This window comes from Heliangelus exortis, chromosome 6 (assembly GCF_036169615.1).
Source record: "Heliangelus exortis chromosome 6, bHelExo1.hap1, whole genome shotgun sequence".
In the NCBI taxonomy this organism is placed as follows: domain Eukaryota; kingdom Metazoa; phylum Chordata; class Aves; order Apodiformes; family Trochilidae; genus Heliangelus; species Heliangelus exortis.
This window is the reverse complement of record NC_092427.1, coordinates 4,343,857-4,368,537: the sequence shown is the minus strand read 5'-3', so window position 1 is coordinate 4,368,537 and position 24,681 is coordinate 4,343,857. Positions and strand designations below refer to the sequence as shown.

The 24,681-nt window shown below is 40.1% G+C and overlaps 1 protein-coding gene across 8 annotated transcripts in view; it reads left to right on the top strand.

Annotated features, from left to right (window-relative positions):
* ARHGAP15 (Rho GTPase activating protein 15) overlaps positions 1 to 24,681 on the top strand; it is a 339,175-nt gene that overhangs the window by 11,172 nt on the left and 303,322 nt on the right. For 4 of the 8 annotated variants that reach the window (XM_071746439.1, XM_071746441.1, XM_071746446.1 and 1 more), the window contains 2 exons: positions 10,383 to 10,528; positions 16,423 to 16,602. In XM_071746439.1, coding sequence (XP_071602540.1) covers positions 10,454 to 10,528; positions 16,423 to 16,602 — 255 coding nt within the window. In that variant the 5' untranslated portion in view covers positions 10,383 to 10,453. Of the gene's footprint in view, positions 1 to 10,382; positions 10,529 to 10,970; positions 11,052 to 16,422; positions 16,603 to 24,681 lie in introns of those variants that run through there. The other 4 variants (XM_071746444.1, XM_071746442.1, XM_071746443.1 and 1 more) reach the window with 2 other exon arrangements.

Here is a 24,681-nt window from a genome sequence, read left to right as displayed (position 1 = left end):
CCTTGGTTTGTCTTTGGACACTGCTCCTCATGCAGCTGTGAAGACATCAAGCTGTTGGGAAGCATCCAGAGGAGAGCAACAAGGATGGTGAGGGGTCTGGAAGGGATGACTTAGGAGGTCACCTGGATTGTTCAGTTTGGAGAAAAGGAGGCTTGAGGGGTGACCTCATTGCAGTCTCACAAGGGGAAGAGATGGGACTGGCACAAGTGTCTTCACTCGTGTGACCTGAGACAGGACTTAGGGACATGTCAGGAAGCTGAATCAGGAGAGGTTTAGGTTAGGTATCAGGAGAAGGTTTTTCACCCACAGGGCAGCTGAGCACTGGAACAAGCTCCCCAGGGCAGTGGTGACAGTACCAAACCTGCCTGAGTTCAAGAAACATTTGGATGATGCTCTCAGGCACATGGTGTGATCCTGGGGGTGCCCTACACAGGGACAGGAGTTGGGCTCGAGGATCCTGATGGGCCCCTTCCCGCTTGACAAATTCTAGGGTTCTTATGTTTTTCCTGTGCTCCATGGAGATGTCATAGCAGCATGTTTTCCAGACTAATTCCTCCTCTGCTTCAGAGCCATCCAGCCAAAAGGTTGTGAGTCCTGAGTCCTCATCTCACTCAAAGTTTTCTTCCTGTCAGAAGAGATGTCTTTGCAATGCTACCAGTGTGCAAATGTTGCTTCCTGGCCTTCAGAGCCTTACAAGACAAAAGCAGTTGAGGAAGATGTTCAAATAACACAACCTAAGGCTTTGATTGGGGGCCACATAAAGCAGAGCCAGAATTAGCAAGATTTGTTCTCTGGTGAAGATTTCTTTTCCTGATAATTTCTTGAAAACTTTGTGATATGTCCTCCTGTAAGTAATCGATAGCCTTATCCTGAGAAGCAACTTGCTTTTCTTGTGGAAATATGGGTCAGATTTGAGAGATATCACAAGTGGCTTGAAGCTCAGTTGGATATGGTGTATACAAATTGGAGACAGATTTTAGCATAGTGTTGCAAGATTACATTTCAATTTTTTCTGTACTTTTTTGGGAAGAAAAAACAAAACCAAAAAAAGCTGTCCTGCCTGTATTCACAAATCAGCACAGACAGGGAAATTTTAGAAAAAGAATATGTTCTCTTCCTGGGCTGTGTTTGTAGTGGTTTTTATGTTACTGCTGCAATGTCTTAGAATCATTTGAAACACATTTTCCACCGAGCTGTGAGATTTAGTAAAGCAGTTTGAATTTTCAGAGTTATTTTTCTCTATTTTCTCCCTTCCCTGCAACTTACCTCTTGGTGTCCAAAGGAAATTCATTTAAAAGCAGCATCTCTTGTTCCCTTTACCTCTCAATCCAATTACATCTGTAACATACATTTGCTCATTTTCTTTTCCAAATAGAGTGAACAGCTGAAGCACTCTCTGTATTGCAAAGCTCCTGCTGTAAACTGTTATAGAATTACAAAAAAAAAATAACCAACTTTGCCTTGGTTTTTTTTTGGCAACAATTGTTGTAGAAACTTCCTTTTGCTTTCATACAAGAGACACCCCAGCTCAGTGGAGATATTGCATCTTTTTCTGACCAAACATTGATGTGTAGCTCCTTGGAAACCCCTCTGGCCAGGGCAGCAAAGGAAAGGTCTGTGTCAGGCCATGGTCTCAGGCATGTTCCTCCCCACTTGGAGGGAGGCAGGAACCAGAAATTAAAATGGTGACAGAGACACCTTTTGATTCTTCTCCTGATGTTGTGGGGCACACCAGCACAACCTCTGGCATGCTGCTAGCTTAATGGAAACTGCTGTACACAGCGCTGGTGTGGATTTCTTGATCTATTTCTCATCCCAAAAGTTATCACTTCTTTGCAATGATGTGCTCCAAGACAGGCTCTAAAAAGTGGGAACCCACACAAGGTGATGGAGCATCCGTCATGATCTCTAGTGCTCCAGTGAGAATTGCTGTACTTCTTGGTGACTTCAGCTTGGTTCTCTGCTAAGGAGCCCCACAGACTTACTGTCTTCTCATGGCCTTCTTCTACTGAGTCAGACGGGGCTTATCTGGTTATAGGCAGGCCAGTTTTTTGAAGCTCACAATATACAATTCTGGGACTTGCCTATTTTTCTGGACTTTGTTTTAGATGCCTCTGTGGTGTGGCAGCTCAAGCAGTGTGAGCTGCTAACCATTTAATGAGCTGTCAAAGCCTCCATGCTTCTGAAATTAATCTCTTCATGTTGGAGAGGTCTGTTAGTGCTTAGGTGTGTTCTTAATTAGAAACCTGAAACCTGGCAGTTGTACAGGATGTATCTGTATCCTGTATCTGTAGGTGTTGTTTGGGCTGATCTCTTTTAAAGGAAAAAAAAAAAAAAAAGACTTGAACATTAGCTAAAGTTTCTACATCTCACTTTTTTCCTAAGACTTCCATATGCAGTGCTACAGACAGAAGGAGGTACTGGTGGGTAGCACCTATATGAAGATGCTTTGCTTGTTTATTCCTGGTTTCATTTGTTGATAGCATTAGTCCTGAAGAAAACAGGTGGGATAAAATTTTGGCCTTCTTATCTTCCATGGCAATTCAAGTGCTATTCCAAGCCCAACTGCAGATTCCTTTACCTTGTTCCACAGCCTGCACAAAACTGTTCCTTTTGCCACCCTTTGGCTTCCAACAACAACTTTTTTCTCCATCAGTCTATTTGCTGTAATGTCCTCTTAGTCCCAGGGTAGGCTGAAGGGCCCTGGTGCCTCCAGCTTGCTCAGAACAGCACAAATCCCTCATAGGGGTGAATGTGGGAACCTGTGAGCTTGGTCAAGGTCTGGAGGCATTGGTGTTACCTGCTTCTGAAACCTTCCCATAAAAGGTTGGTCTGCTCCAACCAGCAGTCTCAATGAATCTTAATTTCATTGACACTTCTTTTATCAACATCTGAGGGACAGTGGTTGTTCTGGTTGTTCTTTTGCTGTACTGGATATTAGGTCTGTGGCTTTGTAGACTCATAGAATGGCAGGGGCTGGAAAGGACCTCTGGAGGTCATTGAATCCAACCCTTCTTCTAAAGCAGGTTGACCTCGAGCAGGTTGCCCAGAATGGCATCCAGACAGGTTTTGACTATCTCCAGACCAGAAGACCCTACAACCTCTCTGGACATTCTGTTCCTGTACTCAGTAACCCTCAGAATGAAGAAGTATTTCCTCATGAAAAACTTTAATGTACTTGACATGCTTCTCTCTGTTTTCCTTGCTTTGACAAATACTATAAAAAGGTTGTTTTGGAGACTCACTACAGAATAAGCACTGCTGGCTCCTTGTTTGCACAGGGACTTCCTCAATGCAGATCTATTTTCATTTTGAGAGTCAGGTCTCTTACCACAGGGGCTGAGAGCTCCCCTCTCTTCATTAAGACTTGAAGCACCTCAAAGTGCAAACTTCCATGCTGGCTGAAACAGGAACAAAGGAAATCCTATTGGTGTGTTTTTTTTTTAAAAGAATGTTATCTGAATGGGGAAAAAAGGCATTAATTTTCTGGGCATGGATATTCAAATGCTGCAGACTGACCATGGACCAAATCTAACTCATGTTAGAGACATCTGTGGGTGCAGCCAGGTCATGCTGTAGTAATTTTTCAGTGTATAACTTGGCTTTTGCTGAAGTCACCTGGATATAGAATCAGATATGTTGAGGTTTGGCATGTGTGTAAGTGAGTCCTCTTTGCCAGAAGCTAAGAACCTGAAATTTAAGAGCTCTTGAGAATTTTGGTCTTTTCATTTCCCTGCATTTTTGTGCTTAGAATGAGAAAGAACTAGTTTGGGAATTAAGTAGGAAAGACACCAGGAAGTCATTCAGTGGAAACTGGTGTTCTCCAAAGTAGCTTCTAAACTTCTGGGAGCATGAGCAAGTCACATAGTAAAATACTAATTCAGACAGTGCACAGATACCTACTGAAGCATTTCTTTGATTAATTAACCAAGTTTGATACTATTATGGTTAGTAGTTTAAGGATTTTTATGACATAATACAACACTTCCTGCCATTTGAGATTGACAGCTATTAAATAATTGTCTTCTAATTCATCTGAGTATTGTGGGTTTGTACTGTGGTTTCTCATGAACATTTCTTCCAAATCCTATTTGTGATATACTAAACCAGCTCAGTCCTTGAGCAAATGGACTTAAAGTGACTTCTGATTCCTTCTCCAAGACATCCATCAGTTTTCAGCACAATTGCAACATGATAAGAGGAGAGGGGGAGAGAAGGAGGAAGGAAAAACAGAAGTGAATGTGGCTGAGCTGAAAAGACATGCTTTAAGTATGTCCTTACCCTTTGTTTCTTCTTTTCCTGCCACACCCTGAGCAAAGCCACCACTGTATTAGGTGCTGAATCAGACACCAAAGCTCCTCCTTGGCCCATCACAGAGCTTAGCACCTGGGCTTGTTTGTCTGCTGCTCAGGATGTTACTAAACTCTCTTCCTTTGTGGTTGAGGAGGGAAATGACACATATTTGGTGATGACAGCTCAAGCTCTGGAGTTCTGTCTCCAAGGACATCACCTTCGTGGCTGCTGGGTTTGTCACCAGCCTGCTGGGTGTCAGGATGCTGGCTGGGCTGGCAGCTTAGGACAGTGGAGCTGGAGAAACTGAGGAACTGGAGGGGAATGGACCCAGTGCTGGCAGCATGGCCACTGGTTGGGGGATTCCCAGCCCACATGGTAATGCTGGTCAGAGCCAAACCCCCAAAAACATATTGTAGGAGAGCCTGGTGGTAACATCATGGACATTCACAGCAAAGAGCAACAGAAGCCTCCCTGAGCTCTCTCTAAGAAAATGCATTTCTAGCACAAACCTTTGCTCCAAATGGATCAATATTTTCCACCAGGCCAGTTGGAAAGTTTGATGTTATGAGCTGCTCTGACACGTGCTGCCACGTGTGCTTTGGGCTGAGTAGTGTTGATCTAGAAAGATTAACATTTCTGCTATCAGCAGTACATTGCATGCTTAGTTACTTTATTAGCAGGAGAAGCAAAGGGTAGTAACCAGTAGTATCATAGAATCATAGAATTAGCCGGGTTGGAAGGGACCTCAGAGATCATCAAGTCCAACCCTTGACCCATGTAATGAGTAATAGTAATAGTAATGAGTAATCAAATTCTTGTGATGGTTTTTGGAGTAGGAAGTGGCATTAATCCATCCGTGCTTCTTGGACTGGCAAAAAAAGAAGGAACAGCTGGAGAAAAAGCCTGTCAGTTCCCCCTCATTCATTAATCCTAAGTCCTGGCAAAGGCAAGGAATGCCCCCAGTCTTACCAGGGGTTCAGAGGAACTGGTTTCTTCATCCCATTCCTGAATTTCCTTTGGACAGTCTAGCACTGGCTCTGGATTGAGTCATATGAAATCATGCAGATCTGAAACATTCAGCCTTGCTACACAGAGATTTTAATTGGAAAACTTATTTTTTAGTTTTAATTTTAATCTAAAGTTCATTTACTTTTATAAAATCTTTCCTAGAGTGTAAGTGAAAGGAGGGAACATATGAGCAAAAATTGCATAAAATAAAAGAATGTCAAGAATTAAATGCAGAGGTTTCTCACCAGACTTGTAGACCAGGGTACAAATATTCAGGGAGTGGCATTGATGGGCTTTAAGGACAGTTCAACTCAGGGTCATGGGACTACAAAACCTGAGCTGAGCGTAGTGATTTCAGACACCAAGGGATGTGAGAAGTCCATCAGCTCTTTGTGCTACCACACTACTTTTTGAACCCACAGTCCACAACCAGGTGTAATACTCAGAAATATTTTTGCTCTTACCAGTGTCAGGGGCAGAGGAATGGCTGTCACTTGTCTCACTGTGCCTGTGGGTGTTTGCCCACTGATCTGGCACCAAGGAGCTCCTGCTGACCCTGACTGCAGCATCTCTGTGGTGGGACTGATGCTGGAGGTGGGCTCTGGTCCCCTGGCCTGCAGAAAGGATGCTCTCAAGGTTTCTGAACTCACCTTGAACCACCTTAGGGAAATAAAGGTTTAATTCCTCCCTCATGGAACAATCCTGGATATAATTAGCAGAGCCTGTGCTCAAACCTCTTGCATAATCAAAGAAATTACATATGTGACACCACAAGCTCCTTGGTATTTCCCCTCTGCTGGAAGCAGACATCTTAGCTACACAGTGCAGCATCAGATGCTATCACATAAATCAAATGCTTTTGTCTTCTCCCCACTGTGGTGCTGGGGCACAGAGTGGTGAGACAGGCACTCCTGCTGCCTTCTGCTCCCCTTTGGGCCACAGCAGAGGCAGCTGGTGAAGAAAGCAACCCAGGGGCCCCACAAAATGCAGAAGAGGGGCTTGCTTGATGCAAGCCACAAAGAATTTCCCCTTCTAGTTCCTGCCGTAGCTTCAAATGTTTCTACTCAAACTGTAGGTGCCAGCTCTGCTGCATTTCACAGCAGCATCACTGACAAGAACAGCACCAGGAGCTCTGCAAAGGAAAGGGGAGAGGGAGTGTGGGAACAGATTAAAAGTGTCTGGAGGATTTTTTTTTTTTCCCCCCTCAGATGGGAAGTGGGAGCAGTGAGAAGAAATAAGGGAGCAGCTGCAGGATCACAGCAGAAAAACTGCTGCAGATATGTAAGGAGGAAGATTGAGAGAGGGTAGGAGGGACTGTTTCATGTGCAGAGCCCAGGGAATCAAACATTCTCCTGGGGAGTGGGAGGGAAGGGGTGTTGCTGTCTGAATAAGGGACAAGCCTCTTGTTGTAGACACTATTGAGCTGCAAGCAGTGTCAGAAAGAAAGAGTTTGGTGACAAGTTTATTTATTTTTTATTATTATTATTTAAATCTGGGAAGCTTTAAAACCTTTCCTGTTCAATGAACTCAGTATCTCAGTTTGATAGACTTGTCTTCTGTAGGATGATGGGTAAATAGAAATGCAGATGGATTAAGACATGGCAAATTCTCATTTAAACTACTAAGCTGAGGGACTGTAAGATAACTCTAAGAGGTTAAAACAACTGTCCCTGCTTTCCCAAAGCCTTAAGAGAGATCAAGAAGGCTTTTTTTTTTTTTTTTCTAGTGAAGTGGATGCTGCTGCTGTTGGAACCAAAGAAGTAGAAGCAAAGTGAGGCATGACCTAGAGCTGCTCCAAGTGTTCAGTAGTGCAGATTTGGAGATAGAGTGGCATAAAAGTTGTATCTAATCTTACTCAGGAACACGAGGTGCTTCCTCCTCTGGGGACACACCAGTGGGGTACTTGCATGTCCATGAATGTGGTGCAGATCATAAACGTGGTGTAATGTCCTACTCGAGCTGGCCTTGTGATGGGTTCTTTATATAACTGCTGTCAAACTGAAACTGAGGTTTCTGTTGGCAAAGCTGTGAAATTTAGAACTTATAGGAAGTTTGTTTCTTTGGCTATTTGTAGCAGACTTCCAGGCGTTTAAAAAATATTTTTCTAATGCATCACTTTGTCTTATGGTGCTAACTCTTCCACTTCTCCAAAGGGTTTGAGCTGTTCCAAAATTACCATCACCACATGTCTAGTTCAGGTAAGCATGGAAAGTTTGGATGAATATCTGAGTCTCTGTGAGGAGAAGTTCTGCAAAATTGAGCTGGAAGTATTTCAAGCAGTCTTACTTTGAAATTTCTGTCACTTCTGCTTCTGGTTGTATCTGTAAATACTGCAAGAATAACCTTTCCCATAGTATCTCATCACTTCAGATCTGGCAGGATTAAAAGTAACAACACTTTTCTGAACATTTAGGCTATAGGAACAGATTTCTTTCGAGCACCAGAGAAAATTTGTGATTCTTATGTGATCTTCCTCTAGAGAAAACATTGGATTCTTTTTATTCAGAATTAGGCAGCTTTAAACTAAAATGTTGCCTCATGACAAGCATCATATGTGGGTGTAAAATGAGTTTAGAGGTGATCAGTCTTACCTAAGCTTGTTGGAAAGTCATGGGTCTGTACTTATCTGTAGTACAGAGATGTACCACAGAAAGGAAGGAGGTGGAAGGAAATTATCTTTTCCTCCACTGATAGCCAAGGGAATGTCAGGAATAACCAAACACTCCTCTTCTGGGCCCCTCTAGCATTTCCCAGTCAAACCAATTAAACTTCTAGGCACTTTTCTGGTGCCGGGAATGACTTGCTATAATTGCTCTAATGACCAAACCATACTTGTTCTGCTGTTCAGTGCTGCAGGATGCATTGGAAGTGGGAAATACTGGACAAAAGATTCATAGTTTATATTTTTTTAAGACTGTGTTTACGTGACCAACATTCAGCATTTGAAACCTTACTTGCACAGCCTGGAAATGGAGGCAGGTGTCACAGATCAGATGCACTCCAGAATGAAATTAAATGCTCTGCCAGCAGGAAGACCTAGAAGTAAGAAATTTTCCCAGGCATGTTCTTTTACATATTCAACTGAATTTTTTTTTTTTTCTACTATGGACGACTGTTCCCAGAACATATGCAGGCCAAACTGTACACAAAGGATACTTTTAGCTTCACGTTCTACTTGAAACTAAGATATTAAGGTGACACAGGAGTGGTGAAAATAGACTCCATTATGCTATCCCATATGATACATTGGGACAGAGAAACTTTTGAAACAACTGTTACCTTGTCTGACCTTGACTTGTAATATAATTAAGAAACGATGCAAGAAGAGGTGTGACCATATGCAGTCACTTGCTGGTTTGAAGAAGCCCTTGTACCCTATTGCATGTGGTTTTGTTGTTTCCAATAATATCCTGGCACTAGTTCCTCACAAGTTTTCCTTTGTGCAGGGAGTCTTGTAGGCAGATGAGATTTGGGTCTGCAGTCATTAAATGTGGATGTCAAGAGTTTGTCATTGTATCTGCACAGCTTTGGAATAGTAACTTTCTCCCATTCTCTTTTCTTTTTAATTTTTCTGCCACTTCTATCTGGACAGAAAAGCACTTCCAGAGATAGCACATCTTTGTCCTATGGGGTAAAAGTGGCTTTTCCAGATCCCTCTTTTTCTTTGTCACCCGATCCTTCTATTTTTCAAGGTCTACATATAGCAGGGAACAGAGCCTGGGGCTTTCAGCTATCATCTTCTACACCATTTCTGAATGACCCAAAGGAGGGCCTAAGCTCCCTGATAAAAGCCTCATAGGTAGCCATTGCACAGCTACTCAAATTTTCTGCCTTCGTTTCTCTCTTCATCCAGTTCCTGAGACAAATCAAATAACAGTTTGCAAAGATTCATAATATTTCCACTGCAACTTTATACTTTGAGATATTTTGCTGCTCTCTGCTAGGAAGTGGGACTTGATACTGGTCTTCTATTATTTTATTTTATCCTTTTAATTTTTGTCATGTGAAGTGCTAATGTTAGTTGAAAAAAAAAATGGGAAAAAAACTTCCTTACAGTCAACATTGATGGCAGTAAACCACTCCTGATATTTATAGCCCTGTGGTCCATGGTCAGGAAATCAATTTAGCACCAAACTGTAGCAGTCTGTAAGGCACCTTGTGGGGCAGGATCTGAACCCCTGCAAGTCTGTGACATCCTGAAAGCAGAGAATCCAAGATTCCTAATGCAGGTGGAACCAGAAATGAAGCACTGCACACTAACACTTTAATTCTCAGGAACTCAGCCATCAAAACAGCCTTAGACCCCAAGTTATAAAGTGTAGGTACTGCTGTGCAATGGTGCAAATCTGTGTCCTCCTCTCTTGCAGCCTGTTATAAAGTCTATTTCCATAGCTCTCTTAGTGAAATAAATGCTTCCTCCTTGGGATTTCTTTGAGTTATTTTGACATTCCTGTAACTCCATTTACTTCAGTGGGTTCACTATGAACCTGAGATCAAGACTTTTAAGACTTGGCAGGAACCACATATCCTGGATTGCATGAACTAGGGAGAAATTATCTTAAGTGATATAAAGTTGTGATTAAGTGGTGAGATTACAATCAGGAGTTTGTAACCAAGAGTTATTGTAAAATATAACCCTGTCTTGATATGAGAATAAACCAAAAAAGGTTGAAATGGTCATGATATCAAGGATCAAGCTAACATCTTGAGGATAAAAGATGCTGCTCAACAGACATGTTTTAAAATGTTGAACTTCATGTGTTGCATTTCTGCCTAGGAAGTCTGCTATGATTCAGGCCAAATTGTGTCAAGAAATTACCCTTAGGTGCATCCTTCATAGAGACTGCAATATATACCTCATATATATATTATATATAATATATATACTCCTCAGTAATGTGTTTTGTGAAGTATTCCACATGTGGTAACACAGAAATGATGGGCAGTGAGGTATTGCTACAAAAAAACACAGAAAAGATGGTTTACTCTTCTCTTGGACCACAGGCAAGATGTGAGTAACTGTACATGTAAAATACGGTTGCCTAAAGAAATCTGTGGGCTATTTCTGCTTTTATTTGTAGAAAGTTCTCAAATACAGGACTAGGAGATAAAAGAGTGACTGCAAAGCCAGCCTGTAGACATATGAGATAAGATGACCTCCCTGATCCTTGATCAGTCTGTTGTCTCTTCTGAGAGGCACCACCAAAATCTAATACACCTGCAACATGTAAAAAAAAATTCAAAGGGTGTGTGATAATTAATGCTGATGAACATGGCTTTTGTAGGGCTGAGAGTGTATCAGCTTATTCACTGATGTTTGCTTATGAGGTTGTGATTGTGGTTGGTAAGGGAAACTGTGCTGTTGAGTTTAGGGGGACAGCATTTTACAGCAGACCAAACTTGGCATGAAGTTCTGGTTTTGTTGTCTAGCTGATAGAATGTGATAAAGCTGGGGTAAAGCCCCTGACAGTGGTGATATAATATCACTTCTGATCTCCTACTTTTGTCAAGAGATACGACTGATGGTTGAACTTAATGCTATTTCCTAAGTTCACATTTTTCTAGGCTGAGTGACATCCTTCTGTGAAGGAGAAGGCACAGGAATGTTACATCTGCTTTGCATTTTCATTACAATGGATTTTTATGGTTTTCTAGTAAGATAAACTGGCTTCAGGACTCTTCCCAGCACCAGCCCAGAACACTGTATCCCTCAGCATCTTTTGCTCTTTGTGTCCAGGCCCTGATTGAAGGTATGGGATATGTTAGCTGTGAGAGCAGCTTGGGGGGGATGGTGACAGTATGCAGATAAGAATGATGGAAAAAACTATGTGGCAGTTTGCTTGTTATCCCCTCTCTTTACCTATAGCTTTTTTCATCTGTCCCCCTTTATTTCCATCTGTTGTGTGTTTAAGCACTCACCGCCCCTCAGCAGAGACAACAAACAGCGTAGCAAAGGCTAAGAGCAAAACCCACCAGCAGAATTGTTTACGTAGGTGTGTTGATTTTAAACACTTCTTTCACAGACCCAGCAATATGTTTTCTCCTTTACAAGAATTCTCTGACTCACCATGTGTGTGGCATGAGCTTTGATTTTTTTTTTTTTTTTTGTTCGTTAACTCGTTAACTTCCTCTCCCATTTTCATGTTATTTCAGGCTCACAGCTCTAGGGTACTGGTGACCCCAGGGCTTATTTTCATTCTGGGATATGGCTGCATTAGGTTTCAGTGGATGCTGCTCATGTCCAGCATGCTCTTCAGCAGAAGAATTGAATTAGTGCATGTAACAAGATTCACTTAAAGCGTGCAATGTTTTCATGTGATGATGCTGAGGTCTTCCACATCCATTTTCCTTCTGCCTTTACAGTGGTAGATGTGTCATAAGGAGTGAGGCTGCAACTTAAAAGCTTCTTTTGGTAAATACTGAGTTATAGACAACTTTCTTAATCTCATCATTTTGCAGAAACAAATTCAACAAATTATATTAATTATGGATGAATTTTTTTTCCCTTTCTCAGATAAAAGTACGTGGTGCAAGTTACTGATGAATTACCATTTGTATTGTCTTTCACTGTACAGAGCTGTAAGAAGCATGGGTATAGCTCAAGCCAAAATTTGGAGATACTGCTTTCTGAAAATCTATATATTACTTTACTGGTACTGTACCAAAATTCATGAAATAAAGTTCTTGGGTAACACCAGTCAGTGGTCTCATCTTATGATGGATTCTGGGCAAAGCAACATACCAAATGGATTAAAAATCTTATAAATGCAATATGAAACTTCTTGTTCCCTGGGCTGCTGTAGCTAGGGAATCTTACTGGCTGAAACTGCAACAGAAACAATTATTAAGCAAACAAGGACATAAGAATGGCAGTGAGAAGAATAATTCACTTTCTTAATTTTTTGCAAAAAACTAAAAAGTATATTTTTCCTTTTGTAATGGAAATTATAAGTAGCAAAAAGAAGGGTTTTTTTATTTAGTTTTTCCTTGGAAAATGATCACTGCTACTTTTGTTTCCTCTATAATAATCTTTTTCTTTTTGAAGAGAAAGGACAGAGAAGTATTTTTCCCCATCAAAGGAAAATTAGAACTGATTTAAATATCTTCACTTTTATCAGACATCAAGATTTTGCGACAACACCATTTTAAAAAGAAATGTTACAAAAGATGTTCTTGAAAATAGTTTTGCCAAAACCCAGCACTTTGTGAGGAAGCCCAGGATCTGATCTCTGCAGTTTGCTGTGTTACTCTCTGTCAGAACCAGGATGGCTTTGTCCTGCATGTGGATTTGCATCCTCTCCAGCCTTTCTGTTTCTTGGCTCTGTAGTACCCATCACTTCCACACCACATGTTTGAAAGGCAGCTGTGCATCCAAAAATCAGGGGTTTAGGATCTTAACCACTGGTCTGCCAGATATTTCAAATGTCACTTGATTTCACTTGGTTGTGTAGCAATTGAAGCTCCATCCTTTCAGTTCAGCCTGATTCACCACAGGGCTGCTGTGGTACCTGCTGGAGCAGCTTTGTCTCCTCTCCAAGCAGCCCAGTTTGTGGGAAAACTAACTGCAAGAGTTGACCCACTGAGCTTGTGAATTTCATTTGAACTGTGAACAAGTTCCTCCTCAGTGATGGCTTTTGGACTTCTAAGGTTTCCCCCAAGAGTGGTTGTTGGTGTAGGGCTGAATTTGGTTTTCTGTCCCAGCCAGAAAGATGATTTTGTCCCTTTAGCTCAGTGGTGTTTCTTGCCTCATAATTAACCTGCTCTACCCACTCTTGAGAAATTGAAGTTCTCCATTCTAACAATAATTTTTTTTTTTTTTTTTTTTTGGCCCACCCTAAATCAGCTTTCTCTTCCTGTAGCATTCATCCAACCTCATCTCAAGGATTTTTCTTGCACCCATATTGTTCCCTGCCTTTTCCCTGCTCTTATCGAACCTGTCACTTCCGAGAGGGTTTTCCAGGGTATTTCCATATCCTCCTTCCCTTAGCTGAATGCCTTAAAGTGATGTTGCCCCTGTGCTTCAGGAATGTTATAAACAGGGAGTGGAGGAGGGGAAAGTCTGTCTTGGTTTAGTGCCTTTCTGCAACAAATCAACCGTAGGAGGTTTCAAAACTAAAATTTATATGCAGATGCTAACTATTTGCCAAAAGGCAAATTAGCTAATTATATGATGAACATGGAGTGCCTCACAGTTACACAGGGCTTGGCAGCTCTGCCTTCCAAAGTGAAATGAATTCCCCTGCAAAACTCACCCAAACTTGGCCCTGATGCTGCTAAGAACAGTTTGGAAGCACCAAATCATGAAAGCATGGTGTGGGATCCTTTTTGTGTTTCCTGTTAATAGTCTGTGTGTTTCCAGACTGCCTTCCCTTCCGTTATTTTTAGAAGCTAAAAAAATAATTGGAAAGAAAAAAAAAAAAGAGAAGAGGGCAGACTATGAGTACTACTAAATTCTTCTTGCAAATGAATGCAGTTCTGTTGGGTTTGTGGAGCTCATATTCAGGGTGCCATCTACTGGCATGCAGGTCCAGTACCTCTGTCAGGAATCTTCATGGAGTCTGGGCAGCAAAAGATTTCTACCTGGCAATCCTAAGGGAGCAACTTTTGTAACTTGCACTTTTCCTTCATATTCTGAAAGATCTCTTTAATATTGTGCAGGGCTCCATAGTAAGACAAATAAAATCTCGTGGAGGAAATGCTACATTTTTTTTTTTCAGTGACTCAGAAAGTCTCCTTGTAATAAGTACTCTGATGTGTGTGAATTAGTTCCAGTTTGGGGGAAAATTAACTAAGGCTCAAGAAGATTAGTATAAGAATTTTCAGATTTGTCATTTATTTACAGTGCTCCTACTTGAGATCCAGGGCATGACTGTGTCATACTATTAAACTTTTTTATAGCTCTCATGTACTGGCAACACCAGACAAAGACTACCTAATTAAAACTCATAATGCTCTCAAGAAGATATGTCAGAGTTTTATAGGTGGGAGATTTCAGAGGAAAATCTGAGAGATGTGCTCCAGCCAAACATTGGATGGGTGACAGAGCCAGTGTTGCTCTTGTCTCTCAAGTCTGATCAGCTCCCCAGCCTGGAGCCTACTGAAAATCTGTTGAGAAGCAGTTTTGGTTTGATACCAACATAAAATACAAAATGGTTTAATTCTCCAAGTTTAGAAGGAGGAAAAAAATGTTTCCTGCTTATTGCTGCTGCAGACCTTACTGCCAAAATGGCAGAGTCCCTGTGACATGGGACTGAGTGAGAAGTGTCTCAGAGCAGAAGAACACAGTGTCACCTCCCGAAGGTCCACATAAAGAGTTTTCCCTAGCATCATACACCAGGTTTCCAGCAGAAAGAGACATGAGGACTCCTGACTGGCAGGAAACTGCCGAAGTTTCTTTCTCCTCTTTTTCTGTGGTTCAACATCTGTAGGAGTCCTTGAGTAACTAATAATTCAATGCAGGAAACAGCCAGCAAGCATAAGCTTCACTCTTGCTTTTCCTATCATGTCAGGTAATGTTGAGTGAGTAATGGCTAATATTGAAGCTTCTTGTGCTGTTTCCTCACATTTCTATATCTCTGGCTGTTAGAGTTTAAATCCCCATGAAGATACTCAAAAGCTGTCTGGGCATAGCTGTGGGCAACCAGTTGTAGGTGGTTCTGCTTGAGTGAGTGGGAGGTTTGAACTAAATGATCTCCAGAGGTCACACCTCCATTCTGTGGCTACATGGCCTCTCATTATTGTCCTCTATATCTAAACCAGTTTGCTGTAAAGAAATGATTCACTGGAGCCAGGAGAGGATGAAGCTATGAGGGCTGTGTCCTGCCACCAGCACAGTGCCTGTGGTCTTACCCAGAGACACACAGCAATGCTCCTCATCATCCTCTCCCACCTTCACACCAGTACCATTACATATACTGGTACACCAGTACCATATCTCCCTCTGCTCTGATGACCTCTTAGAAATAGACATTCTTGAAATCAGGGAATTTCATGCTTTAATCTTCAGAGGTTGGGGAAGATGTTGCTAGAAAAAAACCTGTGCTTTTCTAATCCCTTTGAGAAGTGCTGATTTTCAACAGTTTATATTATAACTGATCTTAAGTGGATTTCCATCTCCTTGGATCCATAGTAGGCAAATCAGCAATTCCAGCTTATGTAGTAACTCTCCTTTACACATTTTGTCATATGGTTACATAGCAATATAAATAGAAATTTTTCTTGTGACTCTTACCACAGTGCTTCACCCATGATTTACGTGTAGTAGTGCCAGGGTGAATTAGGGGTAGAAAAATAGAGCAAGTCTTGTACTCTATCCTCATGGTTTGTACATGTTTTGTAAAGGAAATATGTCTTGCTGTTTTGTAAAGGAAATTGTAAGTAACTCTTACTGATAGAAATATTTTGGGGATTTGAATAACTAGAGCAGCTTGTTGAGTCACATGTTGCTGAGGTGGGAGGTTGCACAGCAACACTGCTGGAGGAGGTCACCATTGGGTACAAGTTCCCCCTTGGTCCCTCCAAGGATGTACTGAGATCTGATGTACTGACAGCTATTTCCTCATTTCAAAGTTTAAAAAATGGGGAGAAAAAAAATATAAAAATCCATGCTGCCGGTAGAACTGAAAAAAAAGTTACAGGAATTTTTATTAGATCTGGGTTTGAACCTAGGACACCAGCAAGGGTGTGATGTCTGTGCTGCACTTGTAACATGCATGTATTGAAGTGTGGAGGTAAGATATGGGAATTGGCTTCCCAGCATGTCACTTTCCTTTGCAAGATTTAAAATGTGGAGAGTGAGCAGGGCCAAAGACAAAGCAGAGTGGCTGCCAGCTGGACGTAGCAGAGGCTTGCAGGGAGATTACACCATAGAGGAGAATGGCTTTTGAGATAAGGATAATCTTTTACATAAACTAACTCTTCCAAGGCAGTTTGGATGAGTGATAAGGACAATAATAAAACTAGTGGCTGACACAGCTGATAGTTATCCTGGTGTTCAAAGATGATCAAGATCTTGCCAGCAAGATAACTCAGCTTCTTTTGACTACAATGAAGAATAACTGGCAGTGGTAGATTTTTGTATGAAAGGTCTCTAGATTAATGTTCCTTTTTTATGTCCTTCAGGTCAACCCAGTAACCATGGAGAGGTCTACAGCTTCTGACACAGCCTCTTCAAAGCCTAATCCTGCCCACCACAGTGCAGGGGCTGTTCAAATGAGGATCAAAAATGCCAACAGTCACCATGATAGACTGAGCCAAAGCAAATCTATGATTCTGTCTGAGAACATGAAAGTCACTGAGCCTGTAAGTAAAATGCTTCTGCTATTTTCTGAGTCTTGCAATTTTTTTAAAACCTACAGAATTCTCTTAAGTGTGGTTAAAATATTCTTTTCATGATCATTCCTTGCAAGGAAGGGCTTTATGGCATTTATACATTTTTAGGAGTATGGGTAGACATTTGAACAACAGTTTTTCTTCAATGAAAGAGAGTCTGGCTTTGGTGGCTGTGACCTACTCATTTACTCAGTATTACAGCTCTCAAATGTTACAGTACTTAAGTATGGCTGCTGTGGAGAATAGTACTTACAGGATCAGGTATATGTCAAGAACTGTCAAAAGGCAGACTCTAAAAACAGAAAAAAGTAAAGAAATGGAAATAACAACTCTGTAAACAAAGGACAGCCTTGTCCAAAGCAAAAACCACTACTGCTGAAAGAATGAATTAATTATAAAAAAACACAAACACTGAAATTATTATTTTAATAGTTGACAGAGTTGAAAGAGTTGAGTAATTTTTTGTCCATTACCATTTTTTTTTTAAAAATTAAATAGTTAGTGATGAACTCTATTGCCAGTTGTGTCCCTGCCCCTGTACTCCTTCTGAGCTACTAAACAAACTGATTGGTATGAGTCTCCCCTGGTTAATTTTCTTCCATAATGGTGGCAACTTGCAGCTGAGGCCATATGATGTTACAAAATTATTTATGCAATGGTAGCCACTTTTTGGACTCCAGATCGATTTTGTTCTCACAGAATGCAAATGAGGGGGAAAACTGTGTCAGCTAGGGACAGAGTCCCAGGTCACTTCTCACAACCATGCCAGCCATTAATTTTTTGTTCCGTTGATGCAATAGATTTCTATGAAATATTCAGCTTTCTAACAAAGTTATTGTTGTAGAGGGAAGCTTACAATAGCAGCTGTATTTTTTCCCCTTTTCACTCAAAGTTCAAACTCAAAATCCAGGCTTCTTTAGAAAGAAATTATTTTAATCAGTGATTTCTCTGGTGTAGCTTAAATCACTTCACCTTATATTTCTGGAAAGAAAAATCTGTTTAGGTCTCAGCAGCTGATAAGATACTCATTTACCTTTTATTTAGATTATATTGTTTGCCACAGAGGCACTGTACATGTTTCTTCCTTTTTATCTGATGTGCAACGTTCCTCCATTGCAAACCTGCAACAATGCTTATAGTAATTTACTGGGAATACTATAATGTATTACCAGGAAGAACTGTACCTTTGAAAAAGTTTAAAAGTTAAGTATATTTAATGATGCCTAACATATTTTATTGGCTGTGTTTAACAAAAGGCACTAGGCTGCAGTTGTTTTTGACAAGCATGAAAACATCACAGCATGAGACTGCAAAAGGAATTATGTAGAGAAATTACAAGTGATCCATCTCTCAATGAATTATCCACCTCAATAGCCTGCAGAACTCAGCTACCAATTAACACCTACTTTATTACATGTTGGGATGTACTTAATAACTTTCATGTGTTTATGCACTATTACCTTGACTGATGCCTCTTGTACAATTAGGCATAATTGGCATATCAATATGCAAAAGTTAAAAGGATTAACCCTCTTAAAACTAATGAGCATTTCTGTATCCAGCTGCTAAATGAGACAAAATTAGCATTTTTCACTTTTGGGCAGGATTTTATCATGCAGTTTCTCATTGTTGATATTACCTTGTTACATAACTTTAGTTTTGGGGATAGTATGCCGGACTGTTCCAGTGCAAGGGCCCTAAAAAGTTAAATTAGGCATAAATATTCACTGCTGCATCCCACTAACCATAGCAGGTACAATATCTGTGCACTGGCTGAGAGCTGAGAAGTTGCTTTGTGCTACATTTGTTTAGTAGCTAATTACATAAAAGCAGAATTTTCCTGAGTATATGTCATTTCACCAAGCAAACTTGGCTCCGACATAATAGATTGAAAGCTTGCCATGCTACTAATTTCCTTTCTATTTCATTTCTTTTCATCTCTTTTTGCCATGCAGAATTTTCTGACTAGATATTGACAGGCTGAAAGTCTTTTGGCGTGTTTACTTAACTAAGCCTCTTAAAGTTGTTTGCTAACGCCCAAACTCCAAGCAGAATTCCTAAGGATCCAAACGTTTCCAAATACATGCTTTAAAGGGTGTGAAATTCAAGTTGAAAGAGAAGTGAAGTATCAATTGCCTCTATCAGTTGCCTGCTGCCATAGCTCAGTCTCTGCATGGGAGTTGAGAAGGATTCAGGGAAAAGTGATGGGGGAGAGTAGGTTCTGTCTGTCCCAGGTGGTCTGAAAAAGCAGAGTCCGACTATATACATGTATACTTGTATATATATCCACTTAGAAATTTTGTTTTAAAATGTGTGGATCTCTTTTCCAGCATCCTTATATTCACAGTCTTCACTTTTGCATTTAAAGGCACACGAATCCCTGCTAAAATATCCATTTTCCCAGTATGTTAAGCAAAGCCAATTATTTTGTGATAGAAGATAAAACACATTTATCCTGATCTTTCTATCTGGAAATCTTTCATGTTCTGCAGTCTACCTCTGTATTCTATAATATGTCCTCTGATTGTGCTTATTTTCTGTTTGAATTGAATATTGACTGAATATTTTTGTCCTGTCATTGGAGAGATTTTTCTGCAAATATCTGAATAAGGGGGCTCCATTTTATTACTCTTTCATCCCCTATGTGCTGTGTCCTATTAACAAATGGGTCAACTTTTTTTTACCCAACCTATGCAAAACCTACTGACTTCAATGGATTCAGGCAATCAGCATTTGGCACATTTTGAACAATCAATAGAAACACATTTCTCTAAACATGTTTTGGAAAAAATTGACCCAAACTCTGGACAAGAAAGGGCAAAAACCCCAAGTACAAAACTAGAAGGAAGATTGGTGATTTATGGAGAAGCAAAGAGATATTTTTCTCTAAGGAATTTGTTGTCTTCTCAAGCATTTGCTCTAATGCTTGTAAGTACACCTGGGGCTATACTTTTGGAGGTGGACAGATTATTTGCTGTAGTGTGACAAAGAAGGATATGCATCATACATCAGTAGGGCCATATGCACTTGTGCATTTTATAGTAGTAAAGATGCAAATGTGGAAGGCATAAGCTGACTGATGCAGAAGCTAAATGTAGATTCTTGGGGATTTTTGTCATTTATTTACGATGGAAATGCTTGAGCTCTGTGCAAAGGTTGAAATTGATATTAATGTAGAGTTTAAAGAACACAAATCATGAAGCTGGACACAGAGCAAGGGCTCTTTCTGTGCTTAATGTTGGTGTCTGAACTAGCAACGTAAATGAATATTTGCTATTTTCATCTGCTAAACCCCAGGGAAGTGCATTTTGCTTCATTCAGAACAACTTCAAACAATGAAATGTCTTTTTTTATTGGCATCTATATTAAGAATTAGAACCTCTTTAGACATTCCAAAATGTTAATGTATTAGAGCTTTTCCTGATTAGATTAAACAAACTGGTAGGTTTATTTATCTCTCTAATACATTATCAGGGAAAGGGGAAGCAATCTTCTTTTGTTTCTTACTCCTGTGATTATACAGCACTTGCCAAAGTTATGGCTAGCCAAAAAGACAGAAATAAAATTGCTAAAAATATAAGCCTTCTGTTTAGCAGAGTTTTTGAGCCATATTTTGCAATTGCAGGGCTTGTGCATGTTTACTTCAAATGAAGCTTATAGTCAAGTTTGAGGCTTTGTTTGTATAGATTGTCCTGAAGTAGATCCTGATATTTAATTAAAATGACACTAAATCACATTGAATTGATAAGACTTGGCATCTCAAACAAAGGTAATTGCCCGTATTGGTTTTGTACAAAAATAGAGCTGCTTGGAAAATGTGCAGCCAACACAGACTGTCAACTCCATTTATAGATCAATATGTGAAAACCATTGATCAGGCAGGCATGTGTAACAGTAACACTTTGCATTTATTTGTTGTTTTTATACCCTGTTAAGGCTTACAGGATTATCGGCTTCCAAAATATTTTGACTTCCTCATAAATATGTTATCTGTTTAATGTTAATTACAAGACAGACTCCAGCCCTCTTTTAGAGTATTTTCAGTTTCATTGCTGTGGGTAGTTTTAGCTGAAAATGGATTATTTCAATCTCTGAGAGATGATCAGAGCTTCTTTTACAGTAGAGTTTATTTAGGGAAAGTTTTTGAGGATTCTTTATTTTTTCTTAGTTTACTTTCTTTCCTGGAGGAAAAAAACAGATCTTGACAAAATATTCTGCAAAGCAGAAAACCTCATGTCATACATTTGAGGTGGAAGGGGAAAAATATTCTCTGTATTGTGTTTTAATTGTGACTTCCCGGGCTTAATTCTCTACAAATCTTACTGTCATGCACTAACCCATTGTAGATTCATCTGCTTTGATCACTGTGTTCCATTCAAGGTGTTACAAAGATCATGCAGTAGCACTGGGACAGATGTAGAAATATATATGAGCTTCCTATGACAAGTGTGGTGACTTTTATTAAAAAAGAAGCTTATACCTTGCTAGCCCCCAATATTTCAGGGTAGGTATGAAAGCACTGAGTCCATAAACACAGTCCAGTTCCACTTCTTGCACTTGAATACTGTCCAAAAAAGAAGAAATCTGTTGAGCAACATTAGTCCTTCTTCTTTCTACTGTAGGAAAATGAGAAATGAAGTGTGTCATATGTCCCCTTGCTGGATTCAAACCTCTTTTGTGCTTTCAAAACTTTGATCAGCTCTCTGATGTGTGTGGTAATTGCAGACTGACTTGTTCAGCCCTTGTCTACAGTTTTTCATCCATTTCATAACTGTGTCCCTTCCTCTAACCTGAGGAGCTGCTCCCCAGAGGAGCCTCTGCATGATCACATACGTCCTATATACCATGAGGTCCTACAACTTAAAGGCTGAAGGGAAAATATTAATGTATTAGAATATTTTAGGGTTCAATTTACCTTCAAGAAGCAATTTTTCTCACTGGACCCATGCGAGCTGCCTCTCATCCCTTTTTCATGATCAGCATTTAGTGTGCGGGTGTTTTTTCCAGGACAAAACGAGCCTTTTGTTTTTCTGAATATTTCCCCACCCTTCTGCCCCCCTCTTTCTTTTTTTTTTTTTTTTTTTTTTTTTTTCATATCTAAGCCCTATGAGAAGGCATTCTTTCTCGTATATTTATATTACAGCACTTCAACTGAAATAATTTTGGCTAAAAAGGAGGTTAATTTTATTGTTAAACTCCCCATTTATTTCTCCTCCAAATATTTTCACTGTACCGTTTCAGCAGCATAGCTTGACAGGCAGCATCATAATGAGATCATAGAAAAAAGAAATAACCAGCACCTATTTCTTCTTAAAAGCAAGGCTAAATTCATTTCAGCTCTATTAAGGGAGTGGTGAATGTAACTGGTTTGGCTTCTTGTTAAACCAAACTGAAGTTCAGACAAGATATTATATGAGTCGGAATTGCTGATTTTGACTTTTACTCAGTGTGACAGAAGGGTAGAAAAAAGGTTCAAAAAACCTCCAGGTTTTTTTTTTCTTTTTTTTTCTTTTCTTTTTTTCTTTTGCAATCTTACATTATCTCATGCTGTGAAAATCTTTACTCTATTTACCAAGCACAAATTAGTCTTGCCAAAGGTTCTGAAAGTTTGCTACTTCAGCTTAGATCCTAAAACTTCAAAGAGAGATGCAACTCTACAAATTAGTGTATGTGCTCTGCCATGGCTATTTTAACTTGAACTTAACTAAATTCATTTATAATTTAGTACTGATTGAACACTGCCATAAACGTATATGGGATACATTTTTTAAAGTTAGTCCTCTGATTACTAATTTGAATAAAAAACTCTAACCTTGTTAGCATCTGGACTTATTTCCATAATAACAACCCCTTCAGAACCTACAAAGTAATGAATAATTGACAACAAATGAAATGTTTTGATAGTTGTCGGCACAAAGCATGTTTAATGTTTTGTGTTGCTTCCTAGCTAATTATGTAGATGACACATTTGTCAGACCTTGACTGCCATTAGAAACGTGTTTCCAGAGGGGAGAAAAACAGGCTATTCATAGAGTAATTAACTAGAATGCTCAATGACCTGTGAGAGATTCAAATGGCTGCCAGTTCAGACATTGTTTTGTTACAGAAGCAGAGGGGTAATTAAAATTCCAAATTACAGTGCTATGATGAAGCATTTGTTTGTTGACAGTATACTCTTACTCTAGTTTGTTAATTCTTTTTTAAATTGCTTCTAATCCATTTTATAGCTTTAGGAGTCCCGTCTTTGAATTTACTGACAGCTAATATTATGGCAAATTGTTCTTTGGTGGGGAACTGTGGGCTTGGCAGTTTCAGGGGAGGACAAGGTGGGTGGGATGGAATCAGTGCTCTTTCCCTAAAGTGACACGCCATGTGCTGCCATCGAGACGCGGCTAACGCGGCACATCTTGTGAACTGATATGTTCATAATTCCATGTTAGGGAAGATGTCTAGTTAAGGGAGGAAATGGTTCAGATGAAGTAATAATAATCAGACAAATTGAGGGAAGGTGTCCTGAAATGTTAGGGAAGAAGCCCTGATCGGGTCAGGGTGAGGATGAGGGTGGGTTAGGTAAGCACTTGGGGGCTGCTCGGTGACGGAGAATTGGAGGACGGTGCTCTGTGTGAAGAACTCAAGCACAAAATGGGAAGAATGGGGTAATTTCATCAGACTGGCAAACTGTATCTTTGCCAACGCCCTTTTGCAGGCAGAAATGGACACGAGAGGCTGTGATGTCTTTTCCCGTAGAAACGAGGACTCTTTGCAAGTCCAAAGTGCTAAAGTTCTCTAAACAATGAATTAAAACGCGAGCCCGGGCGAAATATTTATTTACTTTGCCAAAAGTGAGAATAGGGTTTTATTAAAGAGATCTGACAGAAGTAACATGGTGTTTGATGCAGGAGAGCTGACAGCGGCATGGAGTGAGCGCTGATTATCCTGAAGACACTGTCAGCTAGGATTGATTTCCACTTTCTCCGTTTATGTAACGGTTCCTGTAATACAGCTGACCCCAAATCACGTTACCTTGTCATTTCTCTGCATGGATCAAGAAGAGATGAGCTGAAAATAGCTCGGCACTGACCTTGAACTTGCCAGAAAAAGTGAGAAGTGACAGGGGGGGATTTTCAGCGCGTGGTTGCCGCACAAAGGCGCGGGCGGCTGCTCTGCGGTTGCAGCAGCACAAGAGGGCAGAGCAGCACTAGAGATTACAGGTGAAGCAGTTGATGCTACAGAGACACAACTCACTGCCAAATGGCTTGGCTGGGTTTTTTTTCTTTCTTTCTTTCTTTTTTTTGTTTAATTTTTTAAAGAAAATTATTTTCTTTTAAAAATCAGGGAAGCCAGAAGAGATGTTGACTCCAAAATGTCACTGGAGTGACATTTTTTTCCCACACTTGAAAGTTGCCTGAAAATAGAGTTCTTTGAAGTGATGCTTGATACTGAAAGGCTGAAGTTTCTTCCCAACTGAAGTTTTGCTTCCTCGCTGTGAAAAGCTCACCACTGTTTTCCAAGCATTTAGTGAAAGAATGAAACATTTGTGTTATCATCAAGAGTTGCCTACAAATTGGGACATGTCTGACAAGATCATTGCATTGCTTAAAGCCTGCAAATCTCTTTGAGTTTCACAGAAACCATGATGTAAATATTAAAAAAAAACCCCAGACAAAAAATAAAACCCTCCCATTTTTAAGCTGATAGGACAAATTTTAAAAAGGTAAGAAAACTAAAGAGCTTTTGGCTTTGTTTTATTTTTTCCTCCATATATGGCCTTTTTCCCTGTTGTACTTTATTTGTTGAGAGGCAAAAAAAAAATTTGGTTGTGAAAATATTACTTGTCATCCAAAGCCCTCCACTACTTTTGTTTCAAATTCCTTTTGATCTGTTTTTGCCCCTCAAGAGCCCTTTTTGTCTCTAATGCTGGCAGTAGCTTTGCAGACATGAGGTGCCAGTGCTGGCTCTTCTCAGCAATCTGGTGCTTTGGGGTGTCACCAAAGGTGTAAGAGCATGGGGCAGGACCAGGAACCCTGTCTTCACCCTGAAAGATGTCTG